Raw genomic sequence first — 27,575 nt, forward strand, 5'->3', positions numbered from 1 at the left:
CTATTGGTGGTAGTAGTAATAAGTACCACTGATCGGGCCCTGCTGTTGCCAGTTAAACTTCCGTGCTTAAAACACTCTTGGAAAACAGTATTTCCCCCTTTCTATAGATAAGGAAACAGCCTTGGGGAGGGTGAGTGATCTCTGTAAGTCCACACAGCTGGTGAGTGTAACCTGGGGTTCCAGTCCGCATCTCTGCCTGGTTCCACCGATGCTGACCTCCCCACAGCCTCGTACCATATCCTAATTCCTCTTCTGTGTGACACCGTGGATTTTTGAAAAACCTCATCTCCTCCCTCAGATTTCTCTAGGATTTCAGTTATTCCTCGGACACTCCTACCACTAAATCTGTTTCTGTGGGGTTCCTAAAATGTGCGTATGTTTCCCCTCCTGGCCTCTGCACATGCCGTGTGCATTTTCTGCGCTGCCACTGCTTCCACCTGGCCAGTTTCCCTTTATCCTGCAAGCTTCTCCGTGGAGCCTTAGTGAGCTGGCCCCACCCCCACCCCAGTCTAGCTGGCTCAGTCTAGAGCGGAGCCTTCCTGCTGTTCCTCTGGCACTCTGGGCTTTCATCCCCCTTAGAACCTGAAACTCCAGGCATCTTTGGCCTCCCCCACCCCAGTCCCTCAGCCTGGCACAGAGCAGGTGCCCAGTAAGTGAATACTGGGTGAGTAAAAGGTCCGGAACTCCTGCCAAAGTAATAACAAAAGCTGGAAGTAGTCATAAACAAGATGGATGGATCTCTGAAACTATGGTCCTTGTCCCATGCAGGGATTTGGCGTGGAGGCTGTTGACAGCTTGTCTGGTGACAGGTCCCACAAGCCATCTACCCCAGTGTGTTTTGATCCAGTCCCTCCATGGCTGGCAAGTGTCCCGTTTTTCTTCCAGGAGGCGGGCTTGCCGGCCTCTGAAGTTTCTGGGTTCACCGAGGTGGCATGTGATGGGGGAAGTTGACCAGTCACTGTTCAGACATGCTGGGGGTGGAGAGGCCGGGACACAGCCCTTCTTTCTCCCGAGCAGAGCATCCAGGTGCGCAGAGAAACGGCTCCGGGAGGCTTGCACCCTGTGAAATATGTGGTTTAGCACTGCACCATGATGACCTTTCCCTAAACACTTTTTTTTAAACTTCCAAAAATCTCATTTAAAAAATCTCATGAAAATGGTGTTAAAATTCGGGAGAGTGGTCCCCTGGAGGGGCAGTCATGTTTAGAAGGGGTGTGAGGCGGCTCCTCCAGCCTTCTTGAGAGCGGCACTCTTTCGCTTGGGATTTGTGCTTTTTACCTCGGTGATACTTCAAGAAAGAGGAGAAAAAGAAGGTGATGACTTCATTTAACGTCCTCACAGATTGAACTTGTTTTCTCGTCACCTAGGAGCACGCTCTGTGTTCCAGGTGCTCGCCGGCTTCTCATCACAGCCCTGGACACTCCGCTCTCGGGACATCAGAGGTTGGGTTCTCTTTATAGCAACATTACCTCTGTCCCGAAACTGCCGGCTGCTCCCACAGCATTCTTTGTCTTGCCCTTCAGGGAGCTTAGAACTACTTCTTGTTATCCTCCCGGTATCAAGTATAACTTTTATTTGGTTAGTTTTGCGAGTGTCATGGTGTTGAGCCTCTAAATAAACCCGACTCCATAATAAGAAAACTATTTGACGTTTTGAAGTTGTACGAGAACAAGGACGCTAATTACAGGTCTCCATTGGAACACAACTGATCCTACAAATTACACCCCCTGTTTCCTGGGGGCTCCCGATTGGAGGTCCACTCCCTGAGCAAGCTGCGGGCTCTGTGGAATATAGGATTTGATCCCAAGATGGTACTTCTGGAGTATTAGGATTAATAATTGCAGTGATAGTGGAGGGATAAATTAGATGGTTGGGATTAACATATATACACTGCTGTATATAAAATAAACCACAGGGACCTACTGTATAGCACAGGGAACTATACTCAATATTTTGTAATAACCTATATGAGAAAAGAACTTGAGTATATGTATATGTATATATGTACATGTATGTGTATATATATGTGTGTATATATATGTGTGTAGCTGAATCCCTGTGCTGTACACCTGAAACTAACACAATGCTGTAAATCAACTATACTTCAATTAAAAAAGTAAAATAAAAATAGAAAAATTAAAAAAAGAAGGATTAATAATTGCAAGATAACTTGAGTATTGAGCTGTGGTGTTAAGGCAACTTGTGTTAGCATTTTCTCCCATGTGGTGAATAATGTGAAGTAAGAGTTAAAAACTCATAAATGCATTCACGGAAGCATTTTTCTAAATAAAAGCTATTAAATACTTTTACATATGCATACCCAAATTAAAAATAAGTCTTGTGCACCAGTACTTCCATTGTCAGCTGTGATTATTGTATTCATTAGCAGGCTTAAGGCTTTAAAGATGTTATTTAAATTTTTTTGATATATAGTCCCAGGACAAATTAGTTTATTGGCTTTACCATTGAATTAGCAACATGAAAATGCCTCCCTTAATGAATAGAATTTTCTAATTTAGTAAGTATTCGGTAGTGACTATGTTTACATTTTAAGCTAGTTTTTAAAAGTTAGTATATTTATCTTTGTATTATTATGCAGTGTTGTACTTTGGAAATTCAAGCCAAGTAAGTGGGAAAAAAATGGCAGAAGGTAGTGTTGATAAATTTACAAAAAATTATAGTCGTGATGAATATTAAATTCCATGTACCAGTTGTATGGTGATATGGTTATCAGCCGCACGTAATTTAAAATTAATGAGTGAAATAGTTTTTCTAAGATATGGGCATGTCACAAATGAACTAAAATCACTGGTTTTTAATTAATTGGAGTGAGTTTTATTAACATTTGCGAAACCTAATAAATCATACCAAATGCATGTATCTCTTTTTCTTTTCTTCCTTAAGACAGTGGTAGTTGACTGTCACCCACTTCTGAGACTGTGTATAACAGAGGCACTACGGACTTCTTTTATAACTTGGATATTATGAATTGTTAAGAATTGCTGTGTGTGAAAGACAACTAATTTGAACAAGTCAAGACCTCTGGTTACAAAATATCACGTGATAGAATCCTTTTTGAACTGTATTTATTTTCATGTTGCTTTCTTCCCCTGTTGTGACCACAGCACTCATTCAGCACCAGGGTATAGACTGGAGTCTGTTACTTCAACATTGCCTTAGGAAGTGCTTCCCCATACTGAGCGATGGGGCAGCTAAGCTGTAGAAACCCCTTTTGGCTCTGGGAATCAACTTGTAATATAGACAGGAAAACTGACATGGGGTGCTGACCTACCCAAACCCCTGACTGTAGGCACAGATGGTCAAAACTGAAAGGAAGTATCTGGTTGAGAGTTTTCCACTGTCTTGGTGCTCGGACACCCTGCATCAGTGTCCCCTTGGGATTACAAATGCAACTTCTACCTGACAACTAAAACAAGGCAAGGTCCTGGTTGGGATCCTGGATCAGGGGGAAAGAAATAGAGGGACATCACCAGAACAATTTTCAGAATTTTAGTATGGACTGTAAGTGGTTTATTGATGTTAAATTTTCTTGTGTGGTAATTGTACTGTGGTTGTGAAATGTCCTTGTACTTGGGAGATACCTGCTAAGATATTTGGAGGTAAAGGGGCGTGATATCTACAACTTTCAAGTGTTCAGTAAAAAGCATGGGGGGGTGGGGTATGTGTATATGCAGGGGAGCGAGAGAAAGCATATGTGACAAAATGTTACGTGGAACCCAGGCCAGTGGGGATGTACAGGAGTTTCATTTTTCTCACAACTTTTCTCTAAGCTCAAAAAAAAAAAAAAATTTCAGGTTTTAAAATGCAATTTCCTGGGTTCTCACTAAACCAGAATCTCTGTGGGTGGTACCCAAGAATCTGTATTTTAACAAGCTCCCCAGATGACTCTCAAGTACACTCAAGTTTTTTTTAAGTCTCTGGTTAAAGAGTCTCCTTTTAATCACTATTTCTTTCTTAGCATTTTAAGTATTAAGTGTACATTCTTGCAGTTTAATCTTGATCTAGTGCTTGATAAATGATAAATCCCCATCCAGATGTTTGTAAGTTTTACCTTCAGGAGGGAATTCCACCTAATACTTACTTCAGAGGAGTGTAAGGAACACTTAGGCTCAGGCTAAGAACAGATTGGAACTAGAGGCTGTCCTTGTAGGAGGTACAGCCAAGAACCGGAAAGTGGTTGTTTTCCTGTCGGTATGCGGTGTGGTGTGCGGTATAGTTGTGAGTGATGTGATTACTAAGACCCCTGTTTGCCCCTCCCCCACCAACCCAGACTTGGTTAACCCCTAATGCAGCCCAACTGCTGTGCTTACAGTGAAAAGGAGAAGGAAGCAGTATTGATACTAGCAGCTTAACAAATGAAACATCGATCTTCTTTAAATACATTAAATATTGGTATTTGAGAAGTGCACAATTTGCGTCATCCGTCTAGCATGGCTAATTGTGTGTGAATGTTTGTTACTTTTCCATCTAGAGAGGTCCCTCATCTGCTCATCAGACATATGCTGGGGCTCATAAATAGCCCCCCTCCCCCCCCAAAAAGGGATGAGCGCTCCCTTGCGTTCATCAGGGAAAGGAGGGAATTGGGTGACAGAGAAGGCCATATGTATTCTGGGAGACTTTTAAAACGAGCTGAAATGTGGATGATAAACAAGAAAGGAGCCTGACTATCCATGTTTCCCTTGAAGAGGGAGGAAGGCAAAAGTCATGCTAGGAGGTGACGGGGTGAAGTGTGTTCCTCTGGTGGCCACTAGGTGGTGGCATTGGCCCAGGTCAGCTTGAGGATGATTCAGGTGGATGCCTGTAGGGAGCCGGCTGTGGTTCATTTGTGTGGTTTACTCACCGATTACGTGTTTTTAAAATCAGAACTGCTCTCTTCTTCTTTTTCCTAACTGAAACTTTTGCACTTTTGAGTTAGAGATCTAGTTCTTATTCATAAAAACAAGGGTATGAAATAACTTTAACACTTCCTTTTAAAATGATCAAAATGGAGTTGGGTTGCTTTCTGACTTTCTCTAGTGGAGAAGATTGCTCCTCTCCCTCCTTCCTGCCTCTGGTTCATTGGCTTGTGAAAAAACGAAGGTCCCCAGATCAGCGTGTAGACCCTCAGGAAATAAAGCATCCCTTCTTCACAATCTTGGACTCCAGGGCAGGTGACAGAAGCCTTGTTACCCAACCCTGACCATGAGGGCACCCATGCCCAGAGCAACGGGCTCCTGATTCTGGGTCCATTGCGTTGGTAGAGCAGCTGGCAGGTATATCACATTTACAGCAACTACAGGAAACACTAGTACAGTATATCTGTAAGTATTTGAAATCAGGATTGCCCTACACAATTCAGTCTACAGTCAGCACCTGATGGTGTCAGAATAGCTTTGTTTGGGCAAATGATACTCAGAGACAGAGATTGTCTCTGCTGATAATTTATTTAACATGGGTTCACTGTGGGAGTTATAATTTATAATATGTCACAAGCCAATAGCCTATAGGATATTGACTGAAAAAAAGGTACAACCTAAAAGTTGTGAGGATTATTATTATTTTTTTTTTTTTTTGGCACACGGGCTTAGTTGCTCCGTGGCATGTGGGATCTTCTTGGAGCAGGGATCAAACCTGTGTCCCCTGCATTGGCAGGCGGATTCTTAACCACTGCGCCACCTAGGAAGCCCAGGATTATGTTTTATTTGGCAGACCGTCTGAGGACTTTGAGCCCAGGAGGCAGTCTCTCAGATAGCTCTGAGGGACTGTTTGGAAGAGGTAAGGGAGGAGCCAGGATATATAGGGTTTCTTTTCAACAGGGACCAAGTAGTCAAACATCGAAAGATTACTGTTCATTAAAGAAAACCAGATATTTCAAATTAAGGAATTTAGTGCTCTTCTATGTATGGGAAGATGCAAGCGTCTGGGCTCATTGAAATCATTCCCTTGATATGCACCTTAGCTGTCTAGGGCCAGTGTCCTGTGCTTTCCCACCCTGAGTCCCCTCAGGGTACACCACGGCGGGGAGGGGGCGCTGCAATGGCTGAGGGGCCTGGCCATGGGCGGCCCGTTTGTCTCCACCCTGAGTTCCCTCAGGGCTCACCTTCAGGGGCGGCTGTCGTGGCTTGATGGCTGCAGCCTCCTTTGTTTACTGGTAGGGCAGGCAGCATTTTTCTTTCACAAGGACAATGTCTCTCAATAAGCCAAGAAAGAAATACTCCAAAACAATGACAGATTGATTACACTGTTGTTCCAGGCAATGGGGAGATAAAAGAAAAAGTCCAAGTTTAGCTGAGATGTATCTTTCTAGGAGGTGGTTTTGATCGATTGATTGATTGTCTGCGTTGGGTCTTCATTGCTGTGTGCCAGCTTTCTCTAGCTGCGGGGAGCAGAATCTACTCTTCGTTGTGGTGCGCGGGCTTCTCACTGCGGCGGCTTCTTTTGTTGCGGAGCACGGGCTCTAGGCTTGCAGGCTTTCGTAGTTGTAACACGTGGGCTCAGTAGTTGTGGCTCGCAGGCTCTAGAGCGCAGACTCAGTAGTTGTGGCGCACAGGCTTAGTTGCTCCTCGGCACGTGGGATCTTCCCGGACTGGGATCGAACCCATGTCCCCTGAATTAGTCGGCGAATTCTTAACTGCTGTGCCACCAGGGAAGCCCTGGGAGGTGGTTCTTGTAGAGTTCATTCTTCCAAAAGCTGCCGGTTTAGGTGCCTCACTTCTGGGGCATGTAGCTTACGGGCGATGGCACTAGCGTGGCCAGGCAGGGTGGACTGCTCCGAATGTTATTACTCCAGGAACCATTATATGGCTGGTACCACTGCCTATGAGGAGTAGCCTCGCCAAGGCAGGAACAGATGTCCCTTTTCTTCCTGAGACTGCTGCACGGTTTAACACCGCCGCTGACCAAGAGTAGCCTGGATATGGCAGGAGCAAGTGTCTCAGCACCTTTGGCGAGCTGTGTAGATCAGCGAAGAGGACCCTTGCCCAGGCCAGACACTCTTGAGTTGCTGGTCAGCCTCCTGGTGTCTAGTCCATCATGTGATGGCCACCGAGTCGTTACTATAGTGTCAGTGATGTGATGGTCCTCTCCACTACCAGTGTAAGAGTTGGATAAGAAGGTCCTAATAGCCAGCTTCAAAACTATTTCATCAAAACAGGCTATTCAACACAAGTTCAAACCACACTTTGTCTGAAACAAGCTTTCACAGCATGGATTTGAAATCATAAGTCAGTACACAACAGATTGTTAATAAAATGCTTTCTGTTGAGCATCTGGTGTGTGTCATATTGTGTAGGCACTCACACCTGGTGGTCCTGCAGCTCATGGTATGTACTGGGTTCCTAGCATCTCATTGCGCTGAGATGATGCCTCGTTCTATAATGTTTTGTAAGTATAATTGTTAAAAACTATAGTCACAGTAGAACCTCTGTTGTTATTGTGCAAAACAGATTTTAAAGCTGTAACTGTTTTTTTTTTTTTTTTCCTTTTCTTAATGCAAAGAACCAGCTGGGCTTCCATGTTGTAAAATGCATCAGCTACAGTTGTAATCATCTGTGGTTGGAGAGGCCAGTTGTTCCTGGTTGGGTTTTTGCTTTGTTTAGAATTAAGAGGCTTATAAAGGAAGCCATAGAAACCTCAAGTTCCCCAATTGCTGCGGTACAGGAAACAGGGCTGTTAGTCAGCATCTATTGTCCTGACCGGATTGTTTAAGATAAAATTTCAAGACAATTGGAAAACACCACATGACTCAATTATGTGGTTATTCAACATCAGGCTCGCTTTTATTAAGGTTCGCTTTGGGAATAATTGTGGGGAGAACATTTCTGCAACTTTCATGAAATACCGAATTACTATGTTTTTGGGTCCCAAGCCCCTTATGTAATAATCAGAGATCGTGTAGGAGGAAAAAGTAGGTCTCTGCTGGGTTGCTGGTCTACTTGAGTTTGTCAGCAGATGGCTACAGGACCATGCTGGGAGCATCACTAACCCTGGTTAAGTCCTGTGGGTATACACACTGGCACTGGACACAGTGCTGCTCAGGTGAGCGCGGTGTGAAAATCAGCCCTGCCTTTGCACTGTCCGCCCTGTGTCTTTCATTTGGAGGCACCTGTTTGAAATCACCTTTGGTTTTTTTCTGTCCAGGGTCATGGTGTGATTTGCTCTCAGTTTTGGCTGCTCTGAATAACTGCCCAAGTCTTGCACGTGTACCCCCCTGAATGGCTCAGATTTTGTGGAACCTATACAGTTGTCCCTCGGTATCCGAAGGGGATTGGTTCCAGGGCCCCCCACCCCCACCCTGGACACCAAAGTCTGAGGATGCTTAAGTCCCTTATGTATAGTGGCATAGTGTTTGCATGTAACCTATGCACATGTGTTTTAGTAGACTTTAAATCATCTTTAGATTACTTATAATACCTAATGCAGTACATAGTGTACATAGGACATAAATGCTATGTCGCTAGTTGTAGGCTCATGGCAAATTCAAGTTTTGTTTTTTCTTTCTTAAATTTTTTTTCTGAATATTTTTGATCCGTGGTTGGTTGAATCCAAGGACATGGAACCCTTGGTTATGCAGGGTTGACTGTGTTCTAAGTCCGACCATCTGAAGCACATCCTGAGGTTTCCTGAAAGCCCGCTCCTCTAGCCGATGCCGGCCTGGCCCTTCCTTTGAGGGCTTCCCAAAAGGAGTGTCATTCTACACCACACCCCAGAATACTGAATCACCATCTGCAGGTGGGGCAGGAGCAGGCCTATTTTCTGTAAGCTCTCTAGGTGACTCTGATGTGCGCCTCCCACTAAGAGCCACCCTTGAAATGGTTCTATTGTATCTTTAAAAGAATTCTTATCACCCACCTGAAATTCGTAGACAAGCACTAAACAATAAATATGGCATTTAAAATTCAGCGTCATGCAAGCATCGCGGAACACATTTGTTGCCTTTTGCTAACTTTTGGCATTACTCAGAAGATGCCTCCCCCTTGCGGATGACATTTCCCTTGGAAAGGGCAAGGTGGAGGTGGTGGGCTGGGTGGAACTTTGTAAGTGACAACAAGTTCCCTTCCACTGCCCGTCCCAGCCATCTTTATTATTAATATTTGAGATTTCCTGTCCCCATCTACAGAAGCATGGAGGTTTTCCTGGAACTTCTGAAATAGGATTAGGGGCCAAGGGCGCCCTTCCGTCCTGGGTGTATCTTCTCCTAGCTTTCATCTCCCCTGTGTTTTGGCTGGCTGCAGCTAAGCTGTGCTTCTGGGGTTGCCTGAAGCTTGACTCTCCTCAGGCCTCTGGTCAGCGGTGTCCTCCTACCTTCCTTGTGTCTGGTTCCCGAACCTTGATGTCTGGCCCTGTCCTGACGTCTTGGTGCTGCTTATCTGGTTCACCGTGTGGACCCTGGGTCAGTGGCGGCGGCATCATCCAGGAGTCTGAGAAATGCAGGTTCCCTGGCCCCACCCAGACCTTGTTAAGGGTCTGCATCTTAACAAGATCCCCAAGTGATCCGTGTGCACGTTACAGCGGGAGGGGCACTGGTCTACGGGACCCCCCAACTCTGCATTCTAACTGAAGCCTCATCCCGTCCTTTTCTCCTGCCTGTTCCCACCAACCCGTTTGTCTATCAGATTGTACTATTTTTTTCCAGACTGTAAGTCTTGGCTTCATTTTTCACGTCATTCATTGATTCATTCAGATATTTACTGACTGCCTACAAGGGCTGGGTGTCGGATGCAGGGAGCAAAACCAGACCCAGTTCCTGCCCCCATGAAGCTCAGCTTCTAGTGGCAGAAGCAGATATTGAATACATCATCAGTTATAAATGTGAAATTATGATGAGCGCTATACAGAGTCCACAACAAATATATGAGTTTTTAGGGACACCAGGGAAGGCTTCCCTGAAGAAGTGATCCTCGTACTGAGCACTGAGGCCTGAGGAGGAGTTAAACAGGTGAAAAGAAGCAGAAAGAGCTTCCCAGGCAGAAGGAATAGCATGTGCAAAGGCCCGGCTCATCATAGAAAGGATACAGAGAATTAATTTTTAAAAGAACATTAACTTGCTCTCAAGTCCTTCATCATTATCTGCTCTTCCAGTCTTGTCAGATTTACACCTCCGGTCCTAAGCCGAGGAGCTGACCTGGACCCTTGTCCCTCCCACCTGCACGAAGTGACCAGTTGCATACCACTGTCGTCTGTTAGTCTAACACTTCACAGTTGCATTCACTGATAAAACCACTTTTCTTACCATTCCCTGAATATACCATGCTCATATTTTACACTGCTCTCTAATTCCCTCTTCGTTCATGTATTTTTAAAATAAACTTCATTGAAATATACATACAAAAAAGCACAAATCACAAGGGTCGAGCTGGATGGGTTTTCACAAAGTGAGTACACCGGTGTTATTAGCACCTCAATCAAGAGGTAGAATATAAGCATCCCAGAAGACCGTGTACACCCCCAGTCACTACACCCAGGGGTAACGGCTATCCTGTCTTGGGTTGATTAGTTTTGCCTATTCTGAACTTCATGTAGATGGAATCACGCTATAGGTCATCTATTGAGTCCGGATGCTTTTGCTCAACACAACATTAGAAGAGTTCGTGTGGTGTGTCACAGTAGTTCGTTTCCTTTGCTGTATAGTCGTGCATGGTGGGACTCTACCACAGTTTATCCGTTATATTAGGTCTTTTCCAGTTTGGAGCTCTTATGAAAAAAAAACAAATACTGTATGCTAACTCATATATATGGAATCTAAAAAATTCTACTGATGAACCCAGTGACAGGGCAAAAATAAAGATGCAGATGTAGAGAATGGACTTGAGGACACAGGGCAGGGGTGGGGTGGGGAGGTGGAGGTGGGGCGAAGGGGAAGCCGGGATGAAGTGAGAGAGTAGCACTGACGTATATACACCACCAAATGTAAAATAGATAGCTGGTGGGCAGCTGCCGCATAACACAGGGATATCAACTTGATGATGGGTGATGACTTGGAGGGTTGGGATAGGGAGGGTGGGAAGGAGTCGCGGGAGGGAGGGGATATGGAGATATATGTATACATACAGCTGATTCACTTTGGTGTACAGCAAAAACTGGCACAACAGTGTAAAGCAATTATATTCCAATAAAGAGCTTAAAAAATTCTTATGCATGTCTTTTAGTGGATAAATGTATACTTTTCTGTTGGGAATATGCCTAGAGGGGAATTACTTCACAGAATATGCATATGTTCAGTTCTCGTAGATACTGCCAACAGTTTTCCAAAGTAGCTGCAAACTAATTTACATCCTCACCAGCAGTGCCAGAGAGTTCCAGTTACTCCATACCAAGGCCAACCCTTGGTTTTGTTGGGTTTCATCATAGCCATTCTGGTGGGTGTGTGGTACTGTTGCTTTGAGGTTTTAGTTTGCATTTCTTTGACAAATAATGTTCCCATTTTCTACCTAATTGTTTGTTTTTTCTCTTTTTGATTTGTAGGAGCTCTTTATACATCCTTTGTAGTTGTATATTGCAAATATCTCTCTGGGTTGCCTTTTTTTTAATAGTCTTTTAATGAATAGACGGTCTTAATGTAGTCTAATTGATCAATAAATGTCTTCATATTTTAAATTATTTTTGCACCACATTTAGTTCTGTAAAACTTTAGAGGTAAAATACACAAATATATAAAGTAGTAAAACATAAAAAAATTAAAAGCCTGGGAAATATAAATTAGAAGATTCAGACCAGGGAGACAGTAGGACACCAACCATATAATTCTCTGAACGTGTTATAATTGAGAAGTAAATATTGTTTAAAGCTGCTTAGAAGTCAAAACTCAAATGGAAACCTGGTCTGTTATCTGGCTGTCATTTATCTGAGCTCTTCAGACAGTTGTGTGAGGGTCAAGGCAGATAGGTGAGGGATGGATGGACTGGGATGTATGTTCACATGGAACTAGTAATTTGCATATCAGAGCTAACAGGTGTGTCTTCTATTACAGGTTATTCAACGATAGTTATGACCTCCCGGTTACGTGCGTTGGGTGGAAGAATTAATAACATACGCACCTCAGAATTACCCAAAGAGAAAACTCGATCCGAAGTCGTCTGCAGCATCCGCTTTTTAGATGGCTTGGTACAGACCTTTAAAGTTAACGTGAGTTGTCTAAATTTAATTTTTTCTGAATTAATGCCCCTAAGAAACATTTTTCATTTCTTGGTTTATAAAATGAAATTATTTTAAAATAAAAGCTTGAGGTCTCAGATGTTGTATGTCGAGATTGAACTAGAAATAAGCTTAAACACTTTGCCCACGTTCTTGCCTCTACCTGGCATGGCTTTTCCCCTCTTCTTTGTGAACTGTATGAGTCTTAGATGTTACTGCTCTGTGACATGTTTGACTTCTTGAGCCAATTCTCCAGTAATGGTGTCCTGTGTATGCTTTATTAGAGCCCATGTCATTGCATGAATAGTAGCTGTAATTATCAGGTTATATGCTACTCTTTAAACTGTAAGCTCCCAGAGAACGACTGTAGTGTCGTTTCCCCTGTGCCTGCCACACAGCAGCTGCTCATTGAATGTGCACATGGTAAATGGTGAGTCCTCTCTGGAGGGTAGTGAGACGGTTAGCCTCGCAGGTGGCAGGGCTCGGGGAGGGCCTGGCTTCTCCCACCTCAAGCAAAGGTAGGGCTAGAAACGGGGTCTCCAGTCCTATGTCAGCAGTAAGATGCCTGACCAGTAGTCGTCCCTGCTGCCTCACCCCACCCCAGTCACCCCTAGGCATTCGTGACCTTTGCCTGTCTCTCCCATCTTCTGACCAGTTCTAAGGGGGTCACCTTCAACCCCAGACTGGCTGTCAGCATCTGCCCCAGCCTGGAAAATTCAGTGTGCAAGGGAAGGCATCAGAAAAAGAAGAGAGGGTGCCGGAGAACAACTGCAGGATGATAGGAGGCCACAAGGATTTAAAGGGTGGCAAAAAGTGGTCCCTGCTGCAGTCTTCCCCCAGCCATGAGTTTGCCCCCTGCTGACCCCAGGTCACTGTGGGTGTTGATGGCTGAGCAGGCAAGAGAAGGGGGCAGTGTGCATGAAGTCACCGCATGGTGGATGCTCTGTAAAGGCCCCAAAGGGCTTTTCCAGTTGCTGTAAACTGACAGCTTAGTTCAGATGTGGCTCCTTTGTTAAAATTTACATTGTCTTTCTTGGAGCTATTCCTCAGCCATTTATCTTCTTCCTCATAAGAACATAAGTGTTTATTTAACACATGTTTACTGAGCAGCTACTGCGTGCCAGGCTTTGTTCTGGGTACAAAGAATACAGCAGCACACAAAACAGAGCAAGATCCCTGCCCCTTTAAAGCTTACATCCTAGAGGGAGGAAATGACCATAAACAAATGTGTGCTATGTCAGGTGGTGTCAGGTACTTGGAAGGAAAATCAGGATAAGGAGCGTGGAGAGGGCAGGGCAGGGGGCAGGGGTGGGGATTGTCATTTGTCATTTTATAGAAGTGCTTAGGAAAGACCTCACTCATACGATGATATTTCAGAGGTGACCTAAAGGAAGTAAGGGGAGGAACTGTGTGGTTCTCTGGAGGAAGCACATTCCAGGTAGAAGAAACAGTAGAGCAAAGGCCCTGGGGCGGGGTCCCCTTCCCTTAGTGTGGCTGCAGAACAGGCTGGAAGCCAGTGCGTCTGGATTATAATGAGGGAGGAAGAGGGTAGCAGCAGATGAGGTCAGAGAGATAACAGGTGATGGGTTTGTTTGTTTTTTCCCCAACAGCCATTGCAAAAGATTTTTCTTTAATATCATAAAATATTGTCATGGACAAGTGAGCTAGCAAACACACATGCATCAGTGTGCCTGTCAACAAGATTATCCCCTACTTCTACATCTAGATGGACATGAGATTGGTGAAATGAACACAGCACATGATACAGATGGGGGAAAAAATGATAAAAAGGGATGGAATATAACATTGTACTTGGTTATTTTCCTTTGTCACAACAAAACATTTCGGTGCAAATAGTTAATTTTTTCTTCTTTTCCACTTAAGTCTGGAGAAAAACCCAACTTTTCTATAATAGGTGGGTTTTGGGGGTTTTTTTCTTTGTTTTTTATGTAACTTTTTTCCTCTTGAGGGAATGGGGGACTGTGTAGAGAGGCTTGTAGGTCATTCTGAGCGCTGACTGTCTTCTGAATGAGGCAGAAAGCATTAGTGGGTTTGGGCAGAGACCTGACGTGACCTGACTCAAGGATCACTCTGGATGCTCTGTCGACATTAGACTAGGGGCGGGGAGTGGGGCAAGGGCTGAGACTGTTGGTCGGTGGGAGAGACCATGATAATTGGACAGGGTGGTGATGCGGCTAAGAGTAAACCACATCTGGAAATACTTTAAAGGTGGAACCAGTGGGATTTGGGGTGTGAAACAGGCCTCAAGGTGACTCCCAAGGTTTTTGGCCTGAGCAGCGGGCAAGGTGAAGTTGCAATTTATAGAAATGGGAAGGGCTGCGAGAGGAGCAGGTTTGGGGGCAGAAGTAACTGGTTCTGTTTTGGACATGGTAAGTTGGAGATGTCTGTTACTCGTCTACGTGGAAATGGCATTGGGTATACAAACGAGGAGTTTAAGGGAAGGCTCTAGGCTGGGATGCACCTGTGGGCATTACCAGGGTAGATGTGGTACCTCAGGATCCTCTGAGAAGTGAACAGACAGAAGATATGAACGAGGTTCGGTGTTTAAAGGTTGGGTAGATGAGGAACAAGCAGGACCGTCCAGGGAGCTAAGGGGAGGCCAAGAGGGAGTGAGAATCCCAGGCGAGCATGTGTTTTAAGGAGGAGGAGTGATGAGCCCTGTAGACGAGAATGAGGACGGCATCCGCCCAGAGTGAAAATCACGCACCTGGCACTCAGCGTGCGCCCAGTCATCCTCGGTGACGAATGGTGTTGTCTTTGTCACTGCTGCTCCCCAAGCTTCCAGCGGCCTGGTCAAGGCTGACTCTCACTGAACTTGAATTTGAGGGCCTGGATGCAGCTTAGAATCTCCGTCGCTTTATATGTTTCTGCTCCTGGGGGTCGTTGGTGCCATCGCATTCGGATTCTTCAGCCCAGGCCGTCTTGTGACCAGGAGTGGCCATCCTCAGGGAAGCTGATCTGGACATTGGCCAGAGAGCAAGACTGTCCCAGACAGTGACCTGATATAGCCAGGATGAACTCTTGTGGGGTGGGCACCGGGCTGGGAGGCCTGTTCTTATCAAAACGTGTCTTATTGCAACTCCTTTTGAGAATTGGGTGAGTTGTGGAGATGCTGGGATGGATGAATTAGGCACTCCAGGGGGAGAGAGGCCGTGTGGTGGGAACGTGAGGGCTGTAGCATCAAACGCACCCGAGTCAGGCAAGTCGGACTCTCCATCGACTGACAGCACAAGGCACGGAGCCTCTGGGGCCCCCGTTTGTTCATCAGCACAGGAGATGGAGATGACAGCTATGCGACACGGCTGTGAGGAACGGAGATCATATGTAAAAGGTGCGGAATACCGTGGCTGGCTCCTTGTAGATGCCCAAGAGCTTAAAGTTATTAATAATATATATTAAACATAATATAAAATCATAGAAATAATAATTTCAAACAGGGGAGCAGATAGCTCTTTGCATCAAGAGTATCTCGTAATTTGGGGGGAGACGATCTCACGGTTTGGAGTATGTGCACCGGGTCATCTTTTCCACACAGTCCTGATTCCCCTGGGATGGGAGGTGACCTGGGAATCGGAGGAAGCAGCGGGCGCCAGGGACCTGGGGCAGGAAGGGGGATGTGTTCAGGACACAGGCGTGTCTCGTGTTCCCACACTGCAGGCCAGATAACCTGACACTGTCCTGGAGCAGTGGCTGCAGCGGGGGGTGACAGTTATCTAATTCTCCTCATCCTGGTCCCGGTCCCGGTGACCTGTTTTCAGGTACATTATCTGCTCGTAGGCACTCAAAAAAGCTGCCTTTGCTGGTTCTGTACAAGGTCTATTTGTGACTCACATTGCCCTTAAGTTAAATAGTTCGGTTCAGAGGATAGAGAAGTCTGCCGATTAAAGGAGAATTTGCGATTCCCCACCCGTGTGCCTTTGTGCTGAGCCATCCGCTTGATGCCTTTTCTTAGCGCCTGAGCCTGGAGGGAGGGCGCGGCACTCAGCCCTGTCACCCTCCCGGACCAGGTCAGGGGCTGCCTTCCCTTGTCCCCGGGTCGAGCTGCTCGTTTGTGTTCTCCTCTGTGTGTTCACTGTGCCCCGAGTGTTCTGTGGCACTTGACACACCCACCAAGTTACCGTCGTTGCTTGCACAGCTGGTCTCTCCAGGAGGGCAGGAAAGGGACACGTGTTATGGCTCTGTCCCCACACCCAGCACCATGTCCTATCCATAAACACCAAGTGGCAAAGGTGTCTGAGTCCTGCTCTGGACGTGAAGTGTGGTTGAACGCGTCCACTGGCTTCTCACCTCAGATGCCGGGGCATAGGGAAGCAGATAATCCTGCAGAGTCCCTTGCCAGATCACTTTGAGGGCATTTCCGATGGCATTTGAGTATTCTTAGCTGTCTTCCTTCATGCTGTTAGTAGAGTTTCCTTCCCTGTGTACACTTCCACGGCGCCTGAGGAGCCAACCCAAACTGATGTGGGATTAGCATTTTGCTGTGGGTAATCCTCAGGTAGGTCACGGAGAGTTTACTGTCGTTGGGGTATCTGAGTTTTTCAATGCGGACATTATCACTTGGGAATCTCAGCTAAGAGGAAGGAAGACATCTCAGAAATTTAAATTAATCTCATTCTCTTAAATCACATTCGTCGTAGCCCTACTTTCCATGTGTTCTGTCGGGCTTCTTAACTTGTAATTTATTAAATTCTTATTAATATTTCTTATTGTAGGGGACGTGTGTGCATGAAATCTCTCTGCATGTTTTAACACCTTCTTGCCTGCAATAAAGACATTTAAACACCAGTTCTTAATTTGTTTTAAAATTTGGCCCACTCGACATGTTTTTTTCTAGAAACAAGATACCGGTCAAGTTCTCCTGGACATGGCTTACAACTACTTGGGCGTGACCGAGAAGGAGTATTTTGGCTTGCAGCACAGTGATGACTCAGTGGACTCTCCCGTGAGTACCCTCCCTTGAAGACATGCTGGGCTCCCGCGCGGTTTGGTTTTATATCTTATGTTTTCTTACCCAACAGAGATGGCTTGAAGCAAGCAAACCCATCAGGAAGCAGTTAAAAGGTGGGTGCGACCTTCCCATTTCAGTTGAACACTGGGTGTTAGCGTATCACGGCCCATTTCTCTCCTCCAGTCCTCAGCGTAGCTGTCACATCTGGTACCTGGATTCCAGGTGGTCTGGGAGATGTGAGTAAGCTGACTTCTCCTGTCTGACTTCTGAGTTAGCGGAGATGCCTCCAGATCAGACCCCAAGGGTCCTCACCAAATATGGGCAAGAAAGGGAAAGGTGAAAGGTGGCAGCTAAGAGCAAGGGAACCCACATTGCTTTTTATGGGAAAGAAAGGGGAAGGAGGGTGGCCTTTTTCAGCCCAGTGTGAGAGCCAGGATGGGAAAGACACACACACACACACACACACACACACACGCACGCACGCACACACACACACACCCTCCCTAGTCCTTTTCAACAGCACAGTTCTATTCACTGGAAACAAAGGCGTGGGTAGATAGTGTCACAAACATACACGTGAGTGTATCCCAGTGCGATAGGTTAATTCCCAGTTAGGTGGGTTTTCAGGCCACACCTCACCCTACCCTCCACCTGGTTTTCCAACATCATGCTCTCTGTTCCCCTTTATGCACCTTATGCCCCAAACCTGGCTGACATGCAGGGCTGCACACGTGCCTCTGTGCCTTCCCTGGGACTGTTCCCTCTGCTGGGAATGCTTTTCCCTCCTATTTCCCTGTATCCAAATCTTGCCATTCTTCAAAGCCGCTCAGATCCTATTTCCTCTAATCGAAGCCCTGCCTCCTTCTACCCTCCCTTACATGGGTCATTGCCCTGTGCCCCAGAGCACTGTCTCCTTCACGTCCTAGTTATTTTTCTTTACTGTCCTTGCAAAATTGCAAGCTCTTTGAAGTTAGGGCCCTTGTCACATCCCCTCTGCATCCCTGTGGTCCCCGCCTTACAGGATGTGGCCAGTGGATGGTCCAGGGGTGAGGCAGGTGGATCTGTACACACGAGTGTGCACACGTGATGCCGTGTTCCTCACCCGCCCAGCACCAAGGCGGGAAGGAGTAGGGATCAGGAGACCTGGCTCTGATCCCATTGCTGCCTCACCTGGAGTCTGGGGCTCAGACTCCAGGTGCTCTTTCCTCCCATGAGTTGTGTCCTTAGCATTCAGAAGTACCCACGGGGAGCCACAGAGACATCGTGCAGGTAAATATGTGCCCCCATTTGAATTCACAGAGGAATGAGCACACACAGACATGAACAGGTGTTGTCATTCATTTTCTTACAAGCTCTTTCAGCAGACACGTCCCAAGTTCAGACTCTGCCACGGCACTGGGCTGAGCTCTGGGAATCTGGTCCAAATCATATTTGGACCCTGCCCTCAAGGAGCTCACAGCCAAGTGTAGGGATGTAGACAAGGGGAGAGACAGCTCTGGGGTAGTCCTGAGCACATGCTACGATGCTCTGGGTACACAGAGGAGGACGAGAAAGGCGAGGAAGCATGCCTGGGACACAGAAATGACAAGTCATAGAGCAGGGCAGGGGATCCGACGGGGCGGCCAAGGCAGTGGGAGGACTTGACTATGCCCTGACGTACAGGTAGGCAGCTTGCACCCAGAGTGACAGAGCCACCCACTGGTACCAGCTACCTGTACACAGGTGCATTCATAGGTGCACACACCATTAGAGTCTTTGATACAAGCTGGAGATAAAGACAGAAGGTACTACTGAAGAGGGAGGGGATGAAGCCCAGAATGAACTAAGGTAGAGGAGATCAACGAGGGGGGCAGGATGAGAAAGGCTTGAGTTTCAGAGAGCAAGAAGGTGCTGTAAAGGGCCAGTGAGTATTTACCGAGTAAGGGAGGGTGAAATTGACATGAAGAAGAGCGTGGGATCTTAGCAACACAATCTGATATTTTCCTGTTGCCACACCCAGCAAAAGAAATGAGCTGATTTTATCCTTACAAGCGAATGGACTCCTGGTGTTGTTGCGTAAAGCCATATTTGAGTATATTAGCTGTGTAATATTTGCTACTGTATTAATCATTTTTAGAATTCACTTTGCATCCAAAGCATGAAATATTTTCCAGTTTAAAAATGACTGTGAAATGCGGCAATGCAGAATCAAAAGACTCGGTGCTATAATTCTGGTGTTGTCATCGGCTGTGTGACCCAAGGCAAGTCACTCGTATCTCCAAGCCTGGTGGCTAATCTGCTGCACAGTGCAGTTGACAGCAGCCTAGCCTACTCATAGTCATGGCGGTGTTTAAATTCAAGAGTGTACATGAAAACATTTGAAAAGTATGAAATCATTACATGTGTGAGAGATTCCTGCTTTGTGAGTTTTGTATAATCTGTTGATTCAAGGATTTTTAAAGTTCCTAACACAGATAATGGATGCATTGTTTGAATACATCCCTAAATTAAACATGTGATAGGAAGTAGATTATACCTCATTTTATGCTGATGTTGCAAAAATATTTTACTTCTTGTAGAATTGGAGATTTCTGAACACGTAACTAACTTATGCACTCCTTTTTTGAATCAGTCCTTTTATTGATGGAAAAAGCTGTGATCTAGTGAAAAATGCATCATTTATGGGAGAGTAGCTGCTTACATACATTGACTTTTTTTAAAGGGAAAATTTAATTTGTTTTTGAAAAATGTTGTAGGAGGTTTCCCCTGTACCCTGCATTTTCGAGTAAGATTTTTTATACCTGATCCCAACACACTGCAGCAAGAACAAACCAGGTAATAACATTTTTTTTAAGTTTTCTATTTAGTATATAAAAATGAGTAACCACTAAAAATGTACTCTTTAATTTATCACTGTGGCCAAAATATTTCATTTGGGTATAACTGCAATCATCCCAGTAAAAATTGGGGGACATGTATTGGGATTTTAATCGGTGAATTAGTGTTGTCTTGGGCTCCTTCTCTCGCCTCCTTAATTGGTGCCGTTCCCAGCAGGCTCCCACCCACCACCTCCTCCCTCCCCTTCCGCCCAGCCTCCCCTGCATGTTGAGCACCTGTGTTCAGAGAACGCATTTATCTTCCGCTCCTGCAGGCAGGAAGTTTGTAAAACAGTCATCTACCGGTCAGATAGCACAGTGTCTCTGAAGGGTTAGAATTGAGCTCTTTAGGAGAAAGGGAGGTCTCTGAACTAAGCCCTGTCTTATCAGAGCCCCTGTTGGTAGGAGCTGTAAAGGAGAGGAGGCAGCCTCCAGGAATCAGTGGTGCAGGCAATCTGTGAACCAGATAAGGGAAAGAGGGCTGCGAGAGTTGTTTACCCCTCCAGGCTTGGCGTGGGTCCTGGCACTGGTGTCGAGCTGGCACGTGGGTGTTCTGGGTGGGGACCTGTGTTTGGAACGGAGGGGCGGACGCAGGAAAGTTGTTGCTGTTTGAACATGGACTTTGCAAGCTCACCTGGGCCTCTCCTCCCCTTCCCCCAGGGCAACAAACCAGCCCTTTTATTACTGAAAGGTTTGTTTTTCTTCCTGAGGGAAACTCTCCCACTAGAAAAAAAGCAGTGAATGTTCAGGATTCATTGAATCCTATCCTCTGCCCATTGTGACCACGAGACGATCACCAAGGAGGAGACTTTAACTTGGACAGAGAGTGCTGTTTCGTTTTTCCCTTTTTTTTTTTAATGGTAATCACATGATCACATTTTAACTTTTCATGTGTTTAAAGGCCAAATATTAGTCTGCTACTATTTTGTCTTCTTTGTACACCTGTTCCCTCTACAATAGAAGGCATTGGAGATTTGACTTGTGTTTACTATGAAGTTAAATTTTAAACGGTATAAGATGTCCCACATGACTCATTGGGTAACCATGGGACGTACACGTGGTGCCTTGAGTTTTCCCCATAACAGCTCTTCACGCTGGTGGACAAGGGGGAGTGTAGGACACTCAACCCAGCAGGTCAGCTCACAAGCTGGTGGGCACAAAGTGGTGACATGAGCGAGGAGAAAATGTTTGAAACGACCCCACCAGGATTTCCCCGCTGGAAATATTCAGGATACTACTGAGTATCAAATTCTGTTCAAGGAATGCTTTTAAAAATGTCATGATGGATCATGTATAGATAAAATAACCCTACAATAAAAAATATATTTTTGCTTTGTAATGCATTACACAGATATATATAAATTACTGAAGCAGGGACTTCCCTGGTGGTGCAGTGGTTAAGAATCCACCTGCCAATGCAGGGGACATGGGTTTGAGCCCTGCTCCGGGAAGATCCCACATGCCACGGAGCAACGAAGCCTGTGCACCACAACTATTTCAAAAAAAAAAAAAAATCACCGAAGCAGACATTTCATGAAACAAGAGTAGTTGCAAAGCACTCTTAAGTTTTCTGTTTCCTTCTTTTAAAATGCCAGTTGTGGCTCATTAAGTGGATTTTACTGCCCGCCCCAAGTGTGAACTGCACTGCCTAAACTAGTGGTTGTGCCCCATTGCCCCGCGTCCTCCCTGGGATGCTGGGACCCCAGGGTTGTGGCTCCCAGAGTACCCGAGTGAAGGGGTCGCTTGCCCCAGCCTAGCCCGGGAGCCCCTCTGCAGGCCCCTTCTCGGTCGTTGGACTCTTACTTCCACACCCCACAGGAAAGCATCTTTCTGCTGAGCCTCCCTGTCATTTGAGGAAACGCAGGGAGTTCAGGATGGAGAGAGGACTCGGAGATCTGCTTTCAGATCTTCAAAGGGCTGTCATGGAAAAGGGGGAATTAGATGTGCTTGGTGGTAGAATTATGGCCAGTGGGTGGAGGCTACAGAGGGGCAGATTTCGGCTGAAGACAAATAATAGACTAAATTTTGTTCTTACCTAAGCCCCAGATAGAATTTGGTTTGTCTGTGTCCATCCCAAAAGTCATTGGTTCCGGACTGACACCCGACCCCACCACCCTACCTCCCATCTTAAGATGGGTGGTCCCCCCCCAGTGTGGAGTAGAGTATAGCTGTCACCTCCTGGGATGTGGGCTCCAGATTTCTCTTAACGCAGCAGGAGCCGTGGCAGCAGCCACCCCTGTGGCTCCTAGAGAGCCAGGGGGCAGCTTCTTCTTAGGCTGGGCCTGGCTTCCACCATTAATTCAAAAAAATATTGTTTTGTTTTGTTTTTACTTAAATGAAGTTTTGCCTATATTCCTGGCACATAGTATCTTTTTTTTTTTAATTGAGGTATAGTTGATGTACAGTATTATACACAGTATCTTTTTTAAACCCCAGCTCTGTAGCCTATGCAAAAGTAAGTTCCCCTTTAAAGAAATTTCTCTCTCAAGGGTCAAAGAAGGAGTATGGAGGTGGTATTTGTTCTTTCCTGTTTGTTTACTAAGGATCTAGGCAGGGAGGCATTGGTTGCTTTTTTCTGAAGTTGAGGTCATGGGTGGGGTACACTCCAGAAACGAACGTTACATTTCTGAAGTCAGGCACACCAGGCGTCTCTTTTACGTGACGTCTTTTATTCAATTCCTGACTGTCTCCTTGATTGTGAGCCTCCACAACGGCTGTTTCTGATAAATTTAGACCATTCCAAACAGACTTTCATGTACTTGGCAGTCTCAGAATCAGGCTTCTTTAAGATTCCTAGGAGGTCTCCCAAGTTTGGGTGTCATTCCACTGTTCCAGTCTCTTTGTGTATGATGTCCTAGGGATGACTCAGAAACATTGCTGAATGTATGTATGACAAGGCAGCATTCTGTGAACGGGGGTCTCCAGGTTCCCATTCTCCTTTACATCCCGAGGAAGACCTACCACTTAGCTGGGCTCTTCAGTGAAAGTCCAGATTTACCACTGGATTATCTGTAATTCTCTCCCTCCTCTCCTTTCTCTCAGTAGCATGATAGGAGGAGAGAACACTTAATTCCAGTTGAATGTCAGCTTGGATAAATATAGGAACAAACTAGAAAGGACCCAGGTGGAAAAGATAGAGATTCCGATTTGGAATAAGCAAGAATCAGCAAGTGTATGTCACACCATCTCTCAGTGCTCTGGCATTCAGCACAGGAAGAGTAGTTGGCAGTAATCATAGTCAAAGTCATATCAGAGACAGGAGATTGATCCTAAGCTTGTTAGTCATTAGATGCATAAGAAATTGTAGCATAGTGAGATTTTTCTCATAGCATGAGTGTCCAGGTTGAAATAAGACATAACTGACGCCACATAACCCATCTGAACATCCGTATCCTCATCAGTAAAAAATGGAGGTAGCGGTACCCACCTCAGAGTTCTTATGAGGTTGAAATGAGGCGGTAAGTTATGTAGTACCACACACAGCCCAGAACTGTGCAAATACAGGGTTGTAATACCACGTGAAGCACTCACATCTCAAAACACCGGTGCCTTGACCTTTAGACATAGAAATTAGAAGGAATATTGAGACTGATTTGTTTACGTTGCCAAAATTCTGTCTCTCCTGCCCCTGAACACTTCTGTTGCATCTGTATTAGATTTCAAGAAGTTTCCCTTTCGTCATCTTGGCCAGACACTGGAATGTCTATCCTGTGTGAATCCAGGCTTTAAAAAAGAGTGGGAGCCAGCGGCCACATGTCACATGTATGCCACGTCCCTAAATATAATGCTCTCTAGGGCCCTTCCCGGCCTGCCTATGCAGACACTGTTGATGTCTTCTGAGCCCTGCTCCCTGGAGGGAGGGTCCTGTGACGAACCAAGAACCTACCAAGTTCTGCCCACAAATCAAGTCCCGGGTTTTGAAGCGACATTGCTGGGAGCTCACAGACAAACACAGAATTCAGCCTGGAGGCCTGACAGCCTGTAGATGACGGATGTCTGTGCTTTTGCTCAGGCACCCACAGTTCCTGGGACACAGGAAAAAGCCCAGCTGGGTGTTTGCACCCCAGCCAAGGAGGTGTCTTCATAGACCCTCCTCCTCTCAGTAACTTCACACAGAGGAACGTGGGTGTGCCGATGTTCAGAACAGCAGCGCCTCGGTGTGCAGGGGCTGTCTGTGGGTCCTGGTCCTCTTGGGTACCCCAGGTTTGACTGGGAAGGCCCTGGGTGGGGGCGCCAACTGGCAGCAGCATCACCTGGTTGTTGGTGGGCTGCCCTCACCCCCTCCGCCTCTGCTCAGCCCGTCCCTGGCAGCACGTGCAGGCGGGAGGCTGGCTGGAAATCACACCCCCACTCCCCGCCCATTGAGACGGAGGCAGCCGCAGGAGCCATTGTGACTGCAGGGGGGCAGCTTTGCAATGTACTGAGCGGTGCCTGCTACTTGAGACAAAAGTATGTTTTTGTGTGTTTTGTTTTTCAAATGTGCAGGTCTTGTCCCTGACTCATCCATATTTTCTGCTTATTTTAATTTGAATATTATGAATTAATGAAAACAATTATTTCATAGGCATTTGTATTTCTTACAACTGAAGATGGATATTTGTGAAGGAAGGTAATGAGACTTTTGCATTCTTCTTTTCCTGTCAGTGGCCCCAGACTACTGAAATTCCTGGTTTTAATCTAATGAGCATGCATTTCTGGTAACAATATTAAATGTAAACAAAGAATGGATGTTGAAAGCAGCATCCTGCTTGGGACATCTGTTTCTAGTTCGGTCTGGATTTAGAGAAGCTGAGGACTGATAAACCTCATTTCATATTGCTTCAATTTTATTACGAAAGGTGCAGTTATCTTTCTGGTAAAGACCTGAGAAACGGTAAAGGGAGGGAGGGAGAGACTGAACGCAAAATGTGCTTCATCCAGGAAGGCAAATCAGGCCCAATTTAGGTCCCCTTAGTACCCAGAGGTGACTCATTTTCTCTCTGGGGAACTTTGCTGGAAGATAGGAGCGTCCGCCTGTGCTTCAGCACTTCTTGTGCATCAGGGCCGTCTCCATGGCTGCAAAGTATCTGAGAGGCTCCAGAAGGGAGGGGAAATTCCAAGTCATGGGTCCCTGAGCCACCTCCTCCAAATCCAGGGTTTTTCTTGACTTATAGGAGACATTGCAGCAGGTAAACGGGTGGGAACAGCCACATCTTACTCCCAAGCTCCCCACCCCCCTCTTTCTTTCTGTTGAGGAGGGTCTTCAGAAGCCTCTACTGTGCTTCCATGAGGGAGCTGGCAGTCTGATCAGCGAAATGAGACAGGAGCCTGTGAAGCAGTTGGGACCATTATGGGCAATGGAGACCATAGCCATCATTTTAGGAGATCTATGGCTAGATGTAGCCATAGATTTTAGGAGAAGGAGATGCTGGTGACAGCTTTGTGAAAAGTGTAGATTGCTGTGGTAACTTGGGGTTGGTGGAGAAGTGAGGAGTTAAATCTCACTGGGCCGTGAGGACACCCCGCCCCACAGCCCACAGTCCCAATCGGAGACCACGTGCTCAGGGCGTACAGAAGAACAGGGAGAGGGGGCTCTTCCTGTCAAACATAGACCCACGTCTTGGCTCCAGCAGGCAGAGGAGTGCTGTTGAGGGTTTTTAAGCAGGAGGGATTTGGCAGGAACAGTACCCACAAAGAAGGCTGCAAGAGGATGAGGGGTTTTCCTGAGGCAGCCTTGTTGTATTTTAGGGTAAGTCTAGGTTGAAATTACCCACCCCTGTCCTGGGTCCAGGCTGCCCTCCGTGGCGATAGAACTAGTTGTCTCTCTCTCCTGCACACTGACTTGTTTTCCCCACACATATTTTGCAAGCACCTGTTACGAGACGGGCACTGACTGTGCTGGTCAAATGAGGCCGGGCCCCCCACCCTTACCTCTGGAGCTTCCAGTCTAGCTCTCCATGTATTGGAAATTTGTCTTCATTTTTTCTTCTCCAAACGAAATACCCCTTGTTTTGTGTGAGTCAGTAGAAACCTGCTGAGGGTCATGTCCTGGCTTAGATCCCTGGCATCCTTGTCAGGCCTGCAGGTGGGTCTCATCTCTCCTGGGGGGTGGGCGTGTCAGGGTGGCATCTGGCCCTTGGTAGCCATGGATCTCTTGACAGACTCAGTGGATCTAGTTAGCATTTCTCCTGGGCTTGGAAGGGGTTGTTCATCCTCTCCTTCCTGCTGAGATAGACACTCTTGTCCAACAGGTGGAGACCCTAAAGCCTGGTGAGAGAGAAAGAAATCTGTCGACGCACGCGGTGTTCTTTAGTTTGTTATTTACACCGTTCTTTGGAAATGGTGTTCTTCCTGACGCACTCCTAGGATTGTTTCTCCCATCTAGACTGAACCCCCTTAGCCACTCTCCTACGCTCTTCCCCACATCCCATTCACCTGCTCTTCCTGTAGCGAGCACACCAGCTTAGATTTCACTGACGCCCGCCTTGGTGGGAAAGTGAATGCTGATGTTTGCCCTCCCCATGGGCTCTCTGAGTCTCCAGGTGATCAAACAGATGGCGAGTATCCCCAGACGTATCTGCATTTAGAAGTTGGAGCAGGAGCACATGGTTACTTGAAACATGGGGCCCCTCAGATAGGGAAGGCTACCTTCATATTGATGTGCAGCTTCAGGACCAGAGCACAGCACAGCGGACCAGGAGGGGAGCCCTGGTGAGCCAACCAGATTAGTCAGAGGAGGTGGGGGAGTGACTCATATCTTAGGCACTGCGTGGGCTGCCATGGAAACGGCATGTTTTCCCCACTTCCCACGGGATTGCTGGGAAGAAGGCTTTTAAAATCTGCATCCCCCTAACCCTGCAAGCCCTCACTCCTGCTTCTATTCATGTGTTCCTTCACCTGGCCGTGATTCCTGCCCCAGATCTGCTGACTGAGCTCCTAGGCAGACCGTTAAATCCGTAGTTGAATGGAGAGAAAGGAGCCACCAGATGATTCTGCATATGCCAGAGACAGAGATGGAGTTATTAGCCAAAACAGGGTGTTTGGGAGGGCAAGGAGCTTAAGAGGAAAGAAGGAAAACAAGCCCAACCTTGGGTTCATGGATTTCTAGTGGACGGCAGGAAGACTGAGGGGTGGCAGACCATTCCCTCTGGATGGGAAGGTTCAGGATGGTGAATAGATTTAGGAATCTTAAGTCATTGTAACTAATTAAATAATTTAAAACTCACAAGCGTTTTAAAATTCAGAATACGTTTCTGTTTTTCCCTAAGAGGATGTCACCCTTCTGGAAAGCAGGTCATCAAGAATCAGAGTCACCAGAACTCAGGAATTCAGTTAGCCCTATGAGAAGTCTCACGTCTTTACCAGAAAGAGGCAGAGGCTGCCTGCCCATTGATCTAAGAGTGCAGTCTACTCACTTCTCCTCTTAGTGATACGAGCCTGACCTTCCTTGACCAGCCAAACCCTGGCCAGCATTAGATAAGCCTCATGGTATTTGTATTAATATGTATTATTTTAAACATGGACGAATTCTTTCCTAATTTCAAAAACTCTTTCGTGTGTTATGTTTATCTTTACTGTTTGAGCTTGAATAGCTGAGAATTCTTTGTTATTATCCGTGATGTTTTTAAATGATTAATCCA

At 46.2% G+C, this 27,575-nt stretch overlaps 1 protein-coding gene across 15 annotated transcripts in view; it reads left to right on the forward strand.

Annotated features, from left to right (window-relative positions):
• PTPN3 (protein tyrosine phosphatase non-receptor type 3) overlaps window positions 1-27,575 on the forward strand; it is a 134,253-nt gene that overhangs the window by 52,372 nt on the left and 54,306 nt on the right. For 9 of the 15 annotated variants that reach the window (XR_009051479.1, XM_057723740.1, XM_057723747.1 and 6 more), the window contains 5 exons: window positions 11,969-12,123; window positions 16,988-17,095; window positions 17,172-17,214; window positions 19,837-19,915; window positions 24,521-24,565. Coding sequence is in view for 14 of the 15 variants with exons in the window: in XM_057723740.1 (XP_057579723.1) it covers window positions 11,969-12,123; window positions 16,988-17,095; window positions 17,172-17,214; window positions 19,837-19,915; window positions 24,521-24,565 (430 nt within the window). In the remaining variant the exon portion in view is untranslated. Of the gene's footprint in view, window positions 1-11,968; window positions 12,124-16,458; window positions 16,649-16,987; window positions 17,096-17,171; window positions 19,342-19,836; window positions 19,916-24,520; window positions 24,566-27,575 lie in introns of those variants that run through there. The other 6 variants (XM_057723749.1, XM_057723741.1, XM_057723750.1 and 3 more) reach the window with 6 other exon arrangements.

Source organism: Hippopotamus amphibius, chromosome 2 (genome assembly GCF_030028045.1).
Source record: "Hippopotamus amphibius kiboko isolate mHipAmp2 chromosome 2, mHipAmp2.hap2, whole genome shotgun sequence".
NCBI lineage: Eukaryota > Metazoa > Chordata > Mammalia > Artiodactyla > Hippopotamidae > Hippopotamus > Hippopotamus amphibius.